This window comes from Taurulus bubalis (assembly GCF_910589615.1).
Source record: "Taurulus bubalis genome assembly, chromosome: 10".
Lineage (NCBI taxonomy): Eukaryota > Metazoa > Chordata > Actinopteri > Perciformes > Cottidae > Taurulus > Taurulus bubalis.
In genome coordinates, this window is record NC_136598.1 from 20,943,453 (window position 1) to 20,960,772 (window position 17,320).

The window sequence follows — 17,320 nt, forward strand, 5'->3', positions numbered from 1 at the left end:
AGAGAGAGAGAGCAGCAATGGATGGGTTCAGGGATGGTTTATATAGCAGTGGGTGTGAGCGCGGATCGCACTCACTTCTCTGCCTCTGTGGCGCTCCGCGCAGCTCAAGTTGAAGGCAGCTGATCTCCTCCTCGACTCTTCAAGGGGAGACAAAAAAAAAAGCTGCGTTTTCCAAAAGACAAACAATGCATTGTTGTCACGCATGAGCCGCACGAGCCGCACGGGACCAACCTGCAGCGCCGCATAGGTTTCAGTGAACTATACAGCAGATCGTGCAGCGACGGTTATACGGCGCACGCGGGGACAGATCATGCACTGCCAAGCCGAGCTGAGGCTCTCCGCCCCCGGGCAACTCAAGGCGGCCCGGCGGCGCTACAAGACGTTCATGATTGACGAGATCCTCTCCAAGGAGACGTGTGATTACTTTGAGAAACTTTCTCTGTATTCGGTGTGCCCTTCGCTCGTCGTGCGGCCGAAGCCTCTTCATTCATGCTCGGGTAAGAGGACAGCTTTTTTTTGTTTTGTGGTTGTCAATCATTTAGACAGAAACACATTTGAATATGTACAAAAAAAAATACCTGAAAGGCAATTATTGCGTGTGCAAGATTGGTGGGGAAATTAGAGAAGGTTGTTTAGAAAAACACTTTTGCGCATGCGGGTCAATTTAACTATGAATGTGTGTTTTATGTAAATCAAAGAGATGATATATTTGAATGGTGCACGTGTTTCAGGAAATGTGGATTTAAAGTGCAGAAAGTTTGTGGCCAGTGTGTGATCACTGATGCTGGTGTAATAACAATAGTTGTGTACCATGAAGTTGTGGCCCTAATTATTAAAACAATACAATCATAATTACCTGCCATAGCAAATGTGCATATGGGAATATTCCTATCTGTGACCATTATAAATCACAATACATTTATAAATTCATCGCTTAAAATTAAACAAACGCATCAGATGTGTTTTCAAGTTGCCTCAAAATGAATCACAATTAATTCATGCTTCATCCACAATTTGCACCACGTCCCTCCCTCTGCACTCCTCGTTATATAAATCACTGCAGCCAAGTGTTGAAAGTCAAAGACGCGGAGTGGGTAAATGTCAGTGATGCTTCGGGATATTTGTTGAGCTGATGAATGACTCAATTGATGAGTTGTTTTAGTTACAAAAGGTCAAGGAAGTAGCAGTGGGACAGATAAACAAGAAACACATAGTCACCAGGTTGCTCGGCTTTAAACTGTTTGCCAATTTCATCTGATTTATTCTGTTATTCTGTTTAAAGGCCTTCTCTATAATGAGTTGTGCTGCTGCTGGAGGATTGCATCGTGTTAGTGTGCTACTGTGTCACAGCAATCTGTGACAGACAACAAAGTAAAGTTGTGCCCCCCTCCACCCCCCCCTCCCCTCCCAAAAAAAAGGTGTCGTTTACAGTGTTGTTGTGGGGCTGCCACTCTATAAGATGAGTTATACTACACACGGATTCACCTCAACTGATACAGAAAGAAAACAGACAAGCTATGTATTCAATACAGCTGATTCCTTTGAATGATAATCACCAATCTCCACTCGCCCATGAAGTCTCCCCCTCCACCCTCAAAAAGATGGTAAGATTACACAGCCTTGCTGAAAATGCTCATAATAGGACAACGCTCAGTCGCCACAGCACATGTATATCTTGTCAAAACAAAAGATTCTAAATCCTAACTCCAGATGAGTCCCAACAACTGAACGGCTACTGCACGCTCCAGTAACCATTAGGATAATTGCTCTAAAGTCTGAAATAATAGCCACTGCAATTTGACGATGACAGCGGTGGGGGATAAAAATAGGAGGGAGCGATTCCCTCATCCCTCCGATATGGATCGGTGTATGTGAGGGGGGCACTACGGCCGGGCTCTGGCACCCCTCTGTTCGGATGGATAGAGTAACCCGCCCTGCATATCAGAACACTGTGCCCACCACTTATTTGTAGCTGCGGGGGTGTGAGACACAGTATATTCCCTAACATCAATGGCTTTTAGTGCTGGATATAGAAGTTGGCAGGCGTGCAGGTCCCGGGCCAAAGGGAGGCTACGGGCTCGGGCCCTTAACACACTGAGAGTTGACTTCTATGTTCCGCAAAGGAAGGGATGCTATGACCTGCTGCCACCAGGGGAGGCCGCCGGAAGACAGTGATGCCTATGATGCTGGCTGAAGGTATTGACAACTAATTAATTGACGTGCCACTCAAAACACACCAACATAATCGCCTTCCTGTATTTAGTTTCGTGACATTTCTTTTACCTTGAATCTCTATTTTTATTCCTCTGAAATGGTTAACATCATTAAAGTGGCCAATCCCCGAGGAGCTGATTCCCTGTCAGTTTACAGCAGGATCAGAGACAATGAGCCCTGACCTGCATGGTGCTGAACAGAGAACGACGTAATGGCAGGTTACAATATTTCATTTGGAGGCCCATCTCTCAGCAAGACCCAGGGCAGGGCTTTTAGTGGCGCTTTCTGGAAGAGGTGAGAGAGATTAAGATCAACTGTGGTGTAATCTCACTTGACAGCATGATGAAGAAAAAAACCCACACAAATAACAAAAAGCAGGAGCGTGTGCAGCCCCAAGGGCCGCTGCATACTGGTTTTGTACTGGCTTATGGGAGAAATCCAAGTGAGCAAAAGGGTTTTCATCCCATGTTAAACCCTGAGCCGCTGCAGACAATAAAATGTCCCATTAGGCATAAAGCCGTCTTGAGAAGGCCGATTATACCTACGTCAACACACGTGGGCAAGTATGCGCACACACACAAAGACAAAGTGTGCGGAGACGTTCCATCTTCGGTTGGGGATAATGTTCGACAAGCTGTCACCTCCCCGTCGTTTCTGCGCAGCCACTGCCCCTCACATTTTTCTATCTGGACAAAGGATCAGTAATAAATCAGTTCTAAAAGTAGTCGAGGAACAGGCCGATTTCAGCTGCCGCAGGAAGACATGTGTGGATCAGGTTTCAGATTAAATAGTTAATGCTTATGTTTATTGTAATGCTTGGCGCGCAGCTTTGTTAGTGTGCCTGCTGCACGGGGGAAAAGAAGCGGTGACCACAAAACTCAACTAGATGCTTGCCCCACACCGTCCTTCTAACATATGTTAGTTAATAAGAAGCATTAAATTGCTCCAATCATGTCCTGAAGGTGAACAAATCTGAGTTAGAACAGGTAAAGAAGCTGTGTGTCCTTCCAGCCCAGATAGTGTTTAATTTGCTCTCAAAGGGCAAGGCTTAGAAAAAAAACCCCACAGAAAAGAAACCTGTTTAATTGACCAGCCTCCTCCTACCTGTCACCAGACAGCTTACTCCCTAAAGCAGGCACAGATTAATGTGCGTTTGTCAAAGCTATATAAGCAATGAATCATCCCATTGACAAAAAAGAACACCATAGATTATCATCACAGGCTGACGCAGGAAATATGCTTCATTCACTTCATGATCAATAGAGCAAATTGTCGGTAATAAAAGGAATTCTTGACAAAACGTTCTTGATCTATTCCTAGCAGATATGTCTTCCATAAGCGCGTGTGCCGGTCCTTACATTCCGACTGTGATTATCAAGAGTATCAGTGTGCTGGTACACGGGGCCGAGCGGCTCTCTTGCAGCTCGCTACTCAAACAGTTTATTTGTAGACTATTGACAGGACACTGGCACTTGTCAACAGCATGTCAGAGGGACGGCCTCGCTGTCAGTGGAAAGTCACAAAGACGGCTGACGTTCCCCTCTTTGCTCCCTTTCTCTCTCCATCTTGTCTGAGTGGACTGTCCGGAGACAACGTCAAGCTCTCTGTCGACACAAGATTCACCGAGATATTTTCTCCCCATTCAGTGTGACGCTCTCCCTTCCCTTCACTTGTACCTCGTCCGAAACGCGTTTAATCAGATGATTTGCTGATATCAGACAATCTGACATTTACACACCTTATTTAAAGAGAAGAGGTGGGGCAATATAAATGGAAAGGCATAAATGGAGAGTGAGAGCGTACAACGGGAGAGAAGAGGTCTTCTTGTCGAGACTTGTTGCAACAGCTATCTCACGTTGGAGGATTAGTGATGACCTCAGCACCTCACCATGATGTCATCATGGGCCCAAGGCAGTGTCTGGTGTCTGGTGTGTGTGTGTGTGTGTGTGTGTGTGTGTGTGTGTGTGTGTGTGTGTGTGTGTGTGTGTGTGTGTGTGTCTGTCCATGAGTGAAGAGCAACTGTGCCTACCTGTATTTGGGGGTTATTGTGAAATAGTGCAGTCTCTATGTGTGCAAGCATCTACAGTGAGATTTGAAAAGCAGATATCCCCAACTACTTCTTGAGTCTTCTTCTTCTTCTTCTTCTTCTTCTTCTTCTTCTTCTTCTTCTTCTTCTTCTTCTTCTTCTTCTTCTTCTTCCTCTTGAGTCTTCCTCTCGGGCCATCTTCTTGAGTCGTCCTCGTCTTTCTTCTTCATCTCCCCGAGCCCTCGTCTTCTTGAGTCTTTTTCTTCCTCTTCTCGTAGAGTCGCCTTCATCCTCTTCTGAAGTCTTCTTCCTCTTAAGTCTTCTTCTTCGTCACATTTGTGCTCAACATATTTTCTCCCCAGCCTTAAGACAGAAATCCATCAAGGAACGGCAATAAAGAAAATCAAAGTCAACGTCTGACTAGTGGGCCTCTGTCTCCTGTGGGCTTTTAGGTTGTCTGTTGGGGTCGATGAGGAGATTAAGGACACTGATCCACCTCAGACATCAAACACACACACACACACACACACACACACACACACACACACACACACACAGTGTGTATTGGTGTGTGATAACCTCCTATTTTCTATGCTCCATTGCAGCCTTTTATCTCCCTCTATATCTTCTAGCTCTACTCCCATAATCCCCACTGTGTCCTTTCTGCTGCTCCTTATCAGCCCGTATGGTGCAGACTGTGCTGTGCTCCATTGGCTTGTAAATTTTGGTGAAGGGATTGATTTTATATTTGAGGCCGTAAGGATTATTCTGGCAGATATTATATTCACTTTGGATGACCCACCGCATCCTCTCGACCAACCTGCTGGTCTCCCTCCCTCCCATCTTGGCTCCAGACAAGTGTTACTTTTTATTGATTCTGGCGTCTTGCTGCTTCTGTCTGTGCTGATAAAAAGCAAAAGAGTGTGTGTGTGCGTGTGTGTACGACTGCGTAAATGTGCGAGAGTGAGGGGACAAAAGTTTATTAGCTGAACAGTGTTTGATTTAGTTTTTCCAGGATTTTATTACAGCTCATTCTGTGTCTGTGTGCATGCACACCACGCTGTCAGACTCAATGTGTGCACGTGGGTTTGTGCTGGGAAGCCAGTTATTATTTAACAACCGCTGAAAAAATAATCAGTCATTTGAAGGGTTCAGAGAAGCGGTGTAAAACACAATCTGCGTCATTGGGATCGCAGCCCTCTACATGGACGGGGTCAAAAGCAAAACACTTTTCACAGCAAAACGCAGGTCAATTAACAATGAACCCGTCTTATGTGATTACTGGCGGTCGATAATGGGACAACCGAGGTGACTGAGTGGCACATAAGAGCTCACTAAAACAGTGATATCTAATCTTCTTCCTCCTCTTTTTTTAAAATGTTATTTTATACCCAGCAATTCTCTGTTTCTGTCATCTGACGCACTCGTCTCTGCTCCTCCAGGCCCCTCGTCACTACGGGCCTACCCTCTCCTCTCCGTGATCACGCGGCAGCCCCCCAACCTGCCCCTCCACCTCCCTCAGCCTCCGTCCCCGGTCGGAGTCCCGCCGCACCTGCTCTCCCCGCAGCATCTGCGGGGCTGCGAGGCCTCGCCCAGCCAGACGCCCCTCAGCATCAGCAGCGAGTCGGAAACGGAGCACGGCACGCCCCGCCTGAAGAAGCCGCGCCGCAGCCGCACCATCTTCACCGAGCTGCAGCTGATGGGCCTCGAGAAGAAGTTCCAGAAGCAGAAGTACCTGTCCACACCTGATCGGTCAGTACCACTGAGCAACTCTTTCTCTCTTAGAATTGCAATAATATAGTAATGCAGTAAATCAACACACACACACACACACACACACACACACACACACACACACACACACACACACACACACACAAAACCTGCCAACCGCGTAGCCACCAAAAATGATTTTCTGATGAGGTTACTTATTAAAAGAAAGCGAACCACTGGTGCGTTAAAGGAAGAAAAAAAAAAACACCGCAATTATTACATTTCAACCAAACTTCAGTCATCCATATAAGCATCACTCAGCTGTGACATTTTGATAACCTGCATACCTGGTATAGAGTGCATTTTGAAAGTACACTACGTGCACACGCATCCATGCACATTCACAAAGCCACAACTGCAATTATCAAGCAGCGGTTCACCTAACATCATCATTTTTTTGATTTATCCTGCGGGGAATGTCTCATGTAATGTGAATTTGTCTAAGCCAGGACATTACCTCAGCATTCTAGTCCAGACAAGAGTAACGTTTTAACCCTAGGCCCTCCAACAGCAAAAAGCCCCAACAAAGAAACACTGCCTCATTCAAAAAGTCAGGAACGGGGGCCAACGCAAGCAAACAGAAGTGTATTACATTGATTTACGGCCAATCATTTCACACATGTGCAGGTGTATAGAAAGTACTTTTCTGCAATGAGATGAAGTAATATACATGTTAATATCGGTGTCTTAAGTTCCATTTTCTGGGTCATTTTTGGGACCTGACATGAGGTCAGACTATATTTTCCAGTTTTACTGTAAGCCTCACTTTTATGTTTGGCCTGCAGGCTGCTTTTCCATTATAGCCAAGAATAGTATTGAACCATACATGCTGTAAAAAGCTTTCCTTCACATGCGCGGTAGGAATTTTAAACCGCTTGTGAACCTTTGCATCGGGCAGAGATTGGAAGTCTGTACTCTCCACCCCTATGACTCATCCATGTTTCTACCAGGAGTCAATCACCGGTTGTTTAAATACACAACTAGCTTCATGATCAGTGTGTGTGTTCATGCATTTAGACATGCAAATAGCTCCAGTCTCACATCCTCTTTGCAATGTATCTGCTTACCACACGTAATCTGAAAAGACATTTGCATTTATGGAATTAAACTATATTTATTTGTCATTGCGTTTACATCTCATCCTTGGAGAAAACTCCCACGATGCATTATTAAATATATCACATCTTGGCTTGCCCCGCAGCCGTTTGGAAAGGCGCCATGCCTCATCTTATAGCAGAAGCCCCGAGGCTGAGCACAACTCAGTGATCAAAACCAACCACCCTTTACAAGTGGCTGTGCCTTACTGTGTCCTGTCAAAATATCCGATTCTGACACTGTGTTGAAAATTAATTAAATACCCAGCTGGCGGAAAAACATCAGCAGAGAAAATCCTCCTTTAAAGCCCCACATCAAAGGTGTGGCGTGCTCCCCACTTTGGTTTGTTGTGATCCAAAGATAACTTTTCTTTTCTCTCCCTTGGAACCTCTGTGGCTTTGAATTGAGTCTGCACAGGCGGGGGAGAGAGGAACCAAAACCAAAAATATCCCTAAAAAAAAAACATAATTATTTATATCGTTTGGCATCAATGATATTATACAGTTTCCAATTATAACAATTAGTGTCTCTATAATCCTCACTGTCATCATCATTATGAAAAAGGTTTTCAGCTACACCCAAGATTCCCTTGTGAAAGGTGTTAGAATGGAACAAAATGGCAGTCTTGCCGTAGCCTGGAGGCAGCAACTCAAATACTGTTTCTGTTGCTGTGAGTGTGTGGTTTCCATCCATTGAGAACTAATGACCATAAATAAGAGGGGTTTTTACTTTTCTGCAATTACTTTTCCTTACCTTCAGTCGTGAACTACTACAGACTGGGGCACGCATGCGAGTGAAGTTTGATAGACAGCTTGATTGCCTGCATGTCTGGTGTCCTTTGAAGTGCAGATACATACTCGCACACAGAAACCACACACACAGCTCTTTATGGAAGGTATTAAGTTATGCAGAGGATCCTGCGAATCACGCTGCTCTGCCTTTTAGGTTCTTCTCCGTCTCGGCTTCCACTTTCACCATCAAATGAAAGCTGGTTCCTTTCACTGAGTGGGTGGGGTGCTGAGAACCCCTTCATCTGACTGTTAAAGCTTGAGAAGAGCAAGGAAGAGGAAATCTCATTTAAAAAAATAAATCCAGATAACCACTCCGTTGCTTTACAAATGGGTGCCTTGTTCACTTTATCTGTCCCTTCCTGAGATATCGCGTTACACTACATCCAATAGCCCTATTAGTCATGGATCAACACATGTGGTGGATGCATTCACAATTTCTTCCAACGGCACCTATTGTACAAGCGCCGTGTTTGGATTACTGACCTCGGTACAGATGTTTCAATTCAAGCAGTGTTTCCTTTGCTGCAGGTGTACAGTGTCAAACTCCAGCTCAGACCAAATCAGCTTTGATGTGAGATTCAAAGGACAGAGTTAAGAGTTTAAGAGAGGTCTTATACTGTACTTCAGCTTGCATGCTGGCAACCTCTAGGCATGACGCTGCATTATACAGTTGGTGGAACTAATTAGTGTCAAGATTCTTATCATTTCTATATTTTCCTGTCAGTGGGGGAAGAAAGGCCGAGATGGATGCTACCAGGTGCTTTTGGGAACAATCAGATTTCTTTTAAAGTAAATGATTAATATAGTATATAGCACCCAGCCACGGCATTACTGGCAGAGCAACCGATGATGCATCCATCTAATGTGCAGCTTGTTTTGTTTGTGATTTTTTCAGGTTAGACCTGGCCCAGTCACTTGGTCTCACACAGCTCCAGGTGAAGACGTGGTACCAAAACAGGCGTATGAAGTGGAAGAAAATGGTAAGAGACACAGTCTGGGTTGTTGTAAAAAAATAAATAAAAGATCTCTTTAGTTATCTTAAAAGAGAAATAAAGGTTGTCCAAAAGTGTGGCTTTGTTTTTTGCTGCTAACTCCACCTTTCACATGGTGCTGCACTTTAACATTAAGGTAGCCGTATGACAGGAAGAGAGGGTGTGGTGTGAGATGTGACCGATGATGACGGCAGGGAGAGCAAACACTTTTGTACAAGGGTCAACAACTCAGAGAAGAAAAGGGACCTGAAATCATTAAAGATGAATGAGTGCACAAGGGGCAGCCAGCAGCAATACGTCTTCTCTTAATTACTATAATAGCCAGCATTGCCTTTGACTGCTGCTGCCATTTATTACCAGTCCACTAAGATTGTCTGTGTGCTATTCTAGGTGCTCAAAGGAGGTCACGAGGCCCCGACTAAGCCCAAGGGAAGACCCAAGAAGAACTCCATCCCCACCACGGAAGAAATAGAGGCTGAAGAGCAAAGAATAAAGGTGGAGGAAGAGGATAGGATGAGGAGGGCGACAAAGGAAGCAGTGCTGGCTCACGGAGGAGAGGCGTCTCAGCTGGAACCTCAGGATCTCAGTTCAGTAACTCACAACCCGGCCGCGGCGATGGAGGAATCTGAGCGAGAGCTGCCGCTCCTGATCCAGTCAGAGACTCATTCAGCCAGCTAAGCAGGAACAAAATAACCAAAGACTGATGCCAACCTGAAAACAATGTGTGCCTCAGGATCACTGTAAAAAGCCTGTGTGGTATTTAGAGCCATTCGTTTAAACAATTTGACTGGAAACATATTGCTGGAATCCAATCTTTACCTAACACAGCCTTTTTATTTCATTGTGTATTTGAAAATGTACCATACCAAGAGCTAACATGCATACACACACACTGATTGCACTGGTAAATATTTGGCCTGTATTTGAGCAGGACCCTGGTATAAGGAGTGTAAATCTGTCAGATCTAAGGTCAAGTCAGTCGAAGCGGAAACTCGCATCGCTGCATCACGTTATTGTGAAAACATGAACGATCAAACAAACCGCCGATCCGCCAAGCTGCCTCACAAAGTGCATGTGCCAAAGTATCAATATTTGCCTTACTGTAGTGTCTCTATGTTTCTATGTATTATAAATCACGTCACTGCCAAAAACTAGATACTATTCAATGGCTACAGTGCCTTGTCGGTCTCAGAGGAAAGCTTTTAAAGTGTTGATATAATAAGAATATTTTTTACAGTAACCTTTGATTACAAGTTCCATTTTTGGACAGAGAGTTGTAAAGTTTTGAAGAGCACCTCTATGTTTACTGTGGAGTTCCTCTGCACTGCTTTAAGGCGCAAATGTTTCATTTAAAGCTTTGCATTTTTATTTTTTCAAATCTGAAAAGAAAATACAATATTTCTGCCAAGCCATACACTGTATCATACTGTAGAAATGTGTATAAAGTTTAAAATATATGGTCTTTCAGATATATATGTAAAACAGTATTTTTAACTGCTGTTTTAAATTGGATTAAAATAGTTTGTATGTATAATGTTACTGCTGTCCCTGATCTTTTTTCTCCCTTCATGGGAGTCAGGATGCCTCTACTTTCTGCCACGAGGCCACTAAGACTCTAAAACTGTCAAAGGTTCTCAAAAATTATAGCCTGTGCCAAAGATGTGTGGCAAATGCTGAACATTTAAAATCTCAGACCTATTCGGCCTGCAGGCATTGCATGATTACCCCAAACAGTGTGTTCGACTAACGTTACCATAACAACGACGTCAGCTGTCACTGACTTCTTCCAACTCTCCGTTCTTCCCCCACAAAGAATTGTAATTAAAAAGTTTCACTTTTTGAATTACACAGATTTATTTTTATTTGTTATTATTATATAAAAAAGTGCAGTATTTTTCTGATGTAAATAATGTGTGTCTGCTAAGTTTGTTTGCAGTTTTTTTTAAGTTTGTGTACAATCCTTTTTACTATATACAAGTGTGTGTTTACGTATTTAAATACACTGAATAAAACAGCCATCATTTAAAATTCCACTTGGTATTATTTGGGGGCAATTGCTTGGACATTTGGGCAATAAATGTCAAATGCATCGTACCGATGCTGGTTTGGTAGAATGTTCTATGTGTGTTAAACACATAGAACATGTCATTAAACACATAGAACATGCTCTACTTTGCATTATGCAACCAGACATTCAAAGAACAGTCTATCTATGTTGGTGTGTCTCTAATACAACTGTTCATCAACAAATTAAAGTCTCTTACAGGTCAGATGTACTGTCATGCCACTCTAAGTGTGTGTAAATCAAGCAGTTACAGTAGAACTGGCAAGTTGAAGTTCAGGCAGATCCATTACCGAGGAAGCTTTTGACAAAGTATTAGCTGCAGTCAAAGTTTGCCATAAATCACATCCAAGAGAACAAAGCATTTTAGCATTTGTGTTGTGACATTTATCATCTTTATCTGTAGAGCAAACAAGCTGGCTCGTAAGGGCTCCTCTGTGACCCTGTGCGAGGCTGAAGTGTATTTTTAGTGGCTGGTACCGGACATGGATGGTTTGTAAAGCAAACAGCACAAGCTTGCAGTGAGTAATGTGGAGGGCGCTTCAACACCTTGTGTAAACATTCTAAGTATGCTTCTTAGGTGTGCATTCAACGGCAGACGCGCCATCACTTCTTCAAACTGTGAAGTATTATTGCACATTTGACTCTTTCCAGTATCTGAATTGAACTTGTTTTATCACGGTTGGAACAAGGGCATGGTTGAACGGAGGTTACAATATTGTAACCCTAGTTCTAAAAGCACAGGCAGAGCCCTCTACTGGAATCTATGGGTGACGTCCACTCCATCTGATCATCTCTTTTCTGCACAGTGGCTGCCGGAATGACCTTCGGCTCCTTCTACCTGTGATTGGAGTAGAGTATCACTCAAAGAAATGTGTGAGTTGGAACTGTTTGCTATGTCCTTATTCTTTTCTGCAGTAGGTTGGTCGAGTATAGAAAATAGAACAGAAAACATATCATCCTTTAATTTATTCTCATAAAAAAGTATTTTCTGTTTTTTTCCTGTGCGAAATATATTTGCTGATGGGGAATCTTATTATTCCCGTTTGAGCCTATTAACAAGCATAATTATAATTTCAGCACAATTGGTGAGTTTGATTACATCAAATGTGAGTATGTACTGTACATACAGTATATGACTGGGATTTGCTTTCAATTTAATGCACTAAATCTAAATGAGGATATCTTTACTATGTTCAACAGCATGTAAGGGCCAACAAACCTTCTGTAAAATATATGCATTTTTTAATGATAATAATAAAAGCATTAGAGTTGAAATTTTTTAGAAGGGGTACAGGGAGCACTAGAATATTAATATGTCATACTAATACAGTTCTGTCACTGAAACAGATAAGTGTAAAGTGAGCCATGAAAGGTGTGAGCATGGATTTCTACAAACAATGCAATGCTTTCAGTTTTCGTCATACTCGTCATTAGTCCGCATTGCTTACTGAAGTATTACTTTCAACTGCCTGTTTAAAGGCACACAAAATATGCATTTGGTCTACGAGAACAGCTAACAACTGTTGGGATATACAATAGCTATTTATTTGGAATATATTAAATAGATTTGTCAGAATTGGCCTTGCAGCTTGCCAGGCTCATGTAGAAGTATGAGCTCACACTCAACCTCAACACCTGCTCAAATTAAGGCTAAAACAACAAAAGCCTTTGGAGCAGGTTCAGGGTGCCTGCCTTAATTGCAGCAACATATTCTTATTAAATATCCTTATGAAAACACATAAGCTCTTGCTGTCAGGCAGGGAGGCAGGTCTGCAAAGAACCGCGCTTTGCAAGTCTCCACAGGCTGTTGAGCTCCTCCAGGCTAATTGTTGTGTGGTGAGGTGAAACACTGGCGGGCCTAATTGGAGAACCTGTTATTTTCTTACAAGACCAAGTTCAGCTGTAGGTCACAGGAGTGGAGTGGTGTCAACCCCAGCCAGCCCCCCCTGCACTCACTAAGACATCCATTGCACACCTTCACCTGTCAGCTTAGCATACGCTCGGGTAGTTAGCAGGGGCCGTTTGGAGAGGGGGGAGCGGGCGTAGCTCACGGTGTGTCACCCTCATTTGTGTCATGACAGAGGAAGTTATCTCTAAATGTTGAGTGCAGGAGCAACAGCATGGCTTACCTATGTCAATAAAGGTGGAGGTGTTCTAGAACGCGCATAATGCTCTCCATTGTCTTCAATAACAGTGGAAGAGAAGCAGTAATCATGGGCAAAGTCATGGGGCTCACCTCCTCTTTGTGAGGAAGAAATGTGGCTGACTCTATCTGCTGCTACGATTCTGATGAGCAAGATGTGTGTTAAAGCAATTCTGCCTGATGTAAAACTTTTCAAATGAACAAATATGGTCATTTCCTTTTAACAAACACACGTGGCTCAGATTAATCAACCAAGAAAGCGAGGAATCGCAGTCTATATGTGGGTATGGCCTCAATGTTCTTTGCATTCATTCATTCAGTTCTACACCTTTACCTTTGATTGAGTTTACAAGTGAAAATAAATGCCTTAAGATACAGTTGATGTAATACTAAAAAGGAAACACATTATTTTAATGTTTAACTCAGACAGCGACCGAAGGTTCTGAAAAGCGAAGCTAATGAGGAAGTGCCTAACAATTGCATTCCCTCTACTGGCCATCAGAGGGCGTCTGGTTGAAGTCTGATGGTATAGACGTCTATGAGGAAAAACACTCTTTCTTACCTCAGTAAACATAGTGAACATGAAGGTTATAGTCTCAATTGCTCTTCAATCTTCTTCAAAACAGCATTATGACCATTTTGTAAATTATGGCCCCATTTACAGTAAAATAGACAATAAAACATGCTTTAGGGTGTGGCTACCTTGTGATTGACAGGTCGCTATCAGAGCCGTAGATGGCGTCTTTACCGCACTCCTCCTCACTCCAGTAAAGTTCTGTAAACTGGATGCAATAAAACAAGATGGCGACAGCCACAATCCAAGTTGGCTGTGGCCAAAATGCCGAACTAGAGGCTTCAAAACCACCGTCCACAAATCAATGAGTGATGTCATGATGACTACGCACACGTATACTAATATAATAATAAACAGTGTATGGTTTAATCCAGCACCTGTTGATCACAGTGCAGAGAGATGTCCCAAGGAAAATTACCTACATGTAAACACCACACACCATCTATTATCCACTAGAGGTCACTTGCACAGATATAAACAAATACAAGATTAATGTACATTCCATATAAGTGGAATAAGTCAATGAACATATTTACTTTCTTTTAAAAATCAATATGAAAGAGCAGGAAATTAGTAAGACAAAGAAGTGCAACAACCAAAGAAAACAAGTATGTGCAAGGACCTCCACCAGTTGAGATAGTACCTGGATTTTAATTTTTCCAAAAGAAGCATCTAAAATGTAAATAAACAACCCAAAGAAGCATTTATGTGTTCCCAGAACCACATGAATCAGATTTTCTTTGAATCACTTCCGTCATTTACGCAATCATCCTTAACACAGATGCTTTGGGACTAAGTGCCCAAATCATTTCTCAGTTCATCCCCTGTTGATGTACTGTGGGATCTTTCAGCCTAACGTATTTAGTGCTTTAATTACAGTGCTGCCCGCCTCCCTGTCGTCTTTTGATAGCTCGTGCTCTGGTCAACATGTCTGGGAGACGACGACGCTGCCTCCCACCTCCAGGCTCTCAAGCTCATAAATCAACCAGTAAGCACATGGTGTGTGTGTGTGTGTGTGTGTGTGTGTGTGTGTGTGTGTGTGTGTGTGTGTGTGTGTGTGTGTGTGTGTGTGTGTGTGTGTTTTGCTGCAGGGATATTGAAGGGCTTCTCGTGGAAGTCATGATCACTAGCTCAGGGGTGAACATCCGCCTGCTGAGGAGATGGGCAGTAATAGACCTGTCAGTTGAGTTTTACCCAGGAGCTACCGTGTGCTGCTGTGTCCAAATTACCGCCAACTCCCCCAAACCCCACAGACCTCCACTAAGATCCCAGTGATGACTTAACTCCAACACTGTGTGTGTGTGTGTGGATATACCAGTGAGTTAAAAATGTTTTGCTCCTTAGTTGTAAATCACATAAACATCACATTTTGTATGTCTTTAGTATTAAAAAAAGAAAAGAAAATGTGAATGAAGAGAAAATAAACTCAAAGGCCAGATAATTGTACAATGATTCAGAGCTTTAAAGTTAGCCCAGTTTCCCTGGGAGTAGCCTCCAACTGTTCCGCACCTCTTGATTTACATCTAGTGGCGACGTTTTACCTGCTAATGCAGGTAAAACGTTGTGCCCTCAACGTAAGTGGAGCGGGATGGTGTGGCGGCGAGGGTGATAGATGGGCCTGTAGCAAAATAAGCAACTTTTATGTTTTTTTTTAAAGTTTTTTGCCGATGGCGAACCCTAACCGTAAAACATCTTAATATTACTGCAGTCACCTTGTGCAGATAAGATCATTGTTATCCATGATTTTGCAGAAGCAGAATGGAACTGTTTCAGGTGTCTGCTGGGGATCGGGGATCGAACCCTTGCTGCTAAACAGCCCTAACTACACTGTAGCTTTGACAAAAATGAAAATAGACAATGTCCATCGTGATGGGGGTGATGGTCTCAATTAAGTTTCAAGAGTCTAGTCTAGTCTTTTCACATCCTGTTGAAATGAATGGAAGCGAGTGGCTGCTGGAGAAGGTTAAAATAATTTCCCTCTATTGCCCATTGCATATGTTCATGAGATTTTGGAGAGTGAGACTCCTTATTTCAACTTAATCACACTCATGGTGATCATAACAATATGTGGTTGGATAACTGCTTTCCAGATAAAAGCAATAATCTTATAATATGGAATAAAGGTCAAAAATGAAAAAAATAATAAAACGAGTCCAAGGTTTATAATGAAATAATTTACGAAATGTTACATATTTGATGATTAATATGCAAAAACAAGATATCCATGTGAAACCCAGAGACCCACACTTTTTATTCCCAAAAATATTATATACTGTATATATAACAAAATGCATACAAACAACAGCAACAACTGGATAGAACAATCCAAAGTGAGACGAGGGCGATGTGGGTGGTGCGCACTGTCAGAGTTTCTCACTGTGATCGTAACTCATTTTCAGGGACAGCTGAGTTCAAGGGAGTCATCCATACAAAATCCAACAAAGCCTGCTGTTTTTTTTCTTCCCTTCCGTGACCTGGTCTGGCCTTTGAGAGATGCACTCTCATTTACCATTTAAGTCAAGGAATTTTATGGTGCTCTGCCTTACTTTGCTTTACAGCAACAAATCAAACCTCTCAGATCGAAAGAATGGCGTACAGCGGAGAATGTTTACAGCTGGCGGCAAATCAATCGCTGACAAGATACTGTATATCTAGAAAAGTTTTGTCTTTCAAAGTTCCATGGCGAAGCAGAAACAAGTTGAAACAACCCTCCTTCTAATGTTCTATACGTAAAAATATGGACTTGTAGTCGTTTAATATTAAAAAACAGCACATTAACTGGATTAGAGAGTTCAGAGACTATAACAGCAAAGGGAGTCTTCCTCATTTTCATATTTTCTTAACCTTTCTTTCTTATCACATCTTTGTTTTTATACTACCCGCCCTCTTTCCTCAAAGCTTTCACTCAGGTTTGTTCCCCTAATGGTAAAGAGCAGCGCCTAATGGACTTAATTTAGACTACATGAAAAGCTGAGCTCAATAGGCTTGTAATCCACATCTTACACAGAGTCTTGAGTTTATAAAGGAAGCCGCTCTAAAAGCCAAGGAAATGTCAAAGGGAGTCGGGGGAAACGTGCAATAGTGCCGGCTGTGTAATGTGGGATCAGCCGAGTGGCAGAATGACTGAGCAATTACGTATTTGTTGAAAGCTCATTTCATAGCTCTGTACGACTGAAGTAAAACAAAGTGAACCGAGGAAACGTGTGAGTGTGTTTGCCTGTTCCTCGCCTCCTCCGACAGACTTTCTTAGTTCTGCATTCACATCCAGACACCTTTTATCAAGTGATGTTTTTTCGTCTTCTCCGAGAAGCTAAGAAAACTTCCTCCTTGTCAACATTTCTTTGAATAAGACTTCTTCTTGACACAAATCCGGGGCCAAATCCTGTGCTGTGCTGACAGTCGACTTTTCCTTTTTCTCTCCAGCTGGACACGCACACCCTCTTCCTGCGTGGAGTAAAGTGTGTGTGTATAGAAGGACTTAATGTCACTTAAATTGTGCTGTGTTGGGCCAGCAGGCAGGTAATGAGCTCAGGTGAGCGATCTGTCCTCTCTTCAAATATTTCCACTTGGGGGGGGGGGGGGGAGAAGAAAAAAAATAAAATTGTGATTGGCAAGCTGTGAAGAGCTTCTATCTCTTCAACATGTTT

At 42.8% G+C, this 17,320-nt stretch overlaps 1 protein-coding gene across 1 annotated transcript; it reads left to right on the forward strand.

Annotated features, from left to right (window-relative positions):
* Positions 1-293: 293 nt before the first annotated feature.
* barx2 (BARX homeobox 2) lies at positions 294-10,905 on the forward strand. The gene is made up of 4 exons (XM_079225507.1): positions 294-497; positions 5,683-5,992; positions 8,795-8,879; positions 9,282-10,905. Exons 1-4 carry the CDS (start codon positions 311-313, stop codon positions 9,567-9,569), a joined length of 870 nt encoding a protein of 289 aa, XP_079081633.1. The 5' UTR covers positions 294-310; the 3' UTR covers positions 9,570-10,905.
* Positions 10,906-17,320: the final 6,415 nt, after the last annotated feature.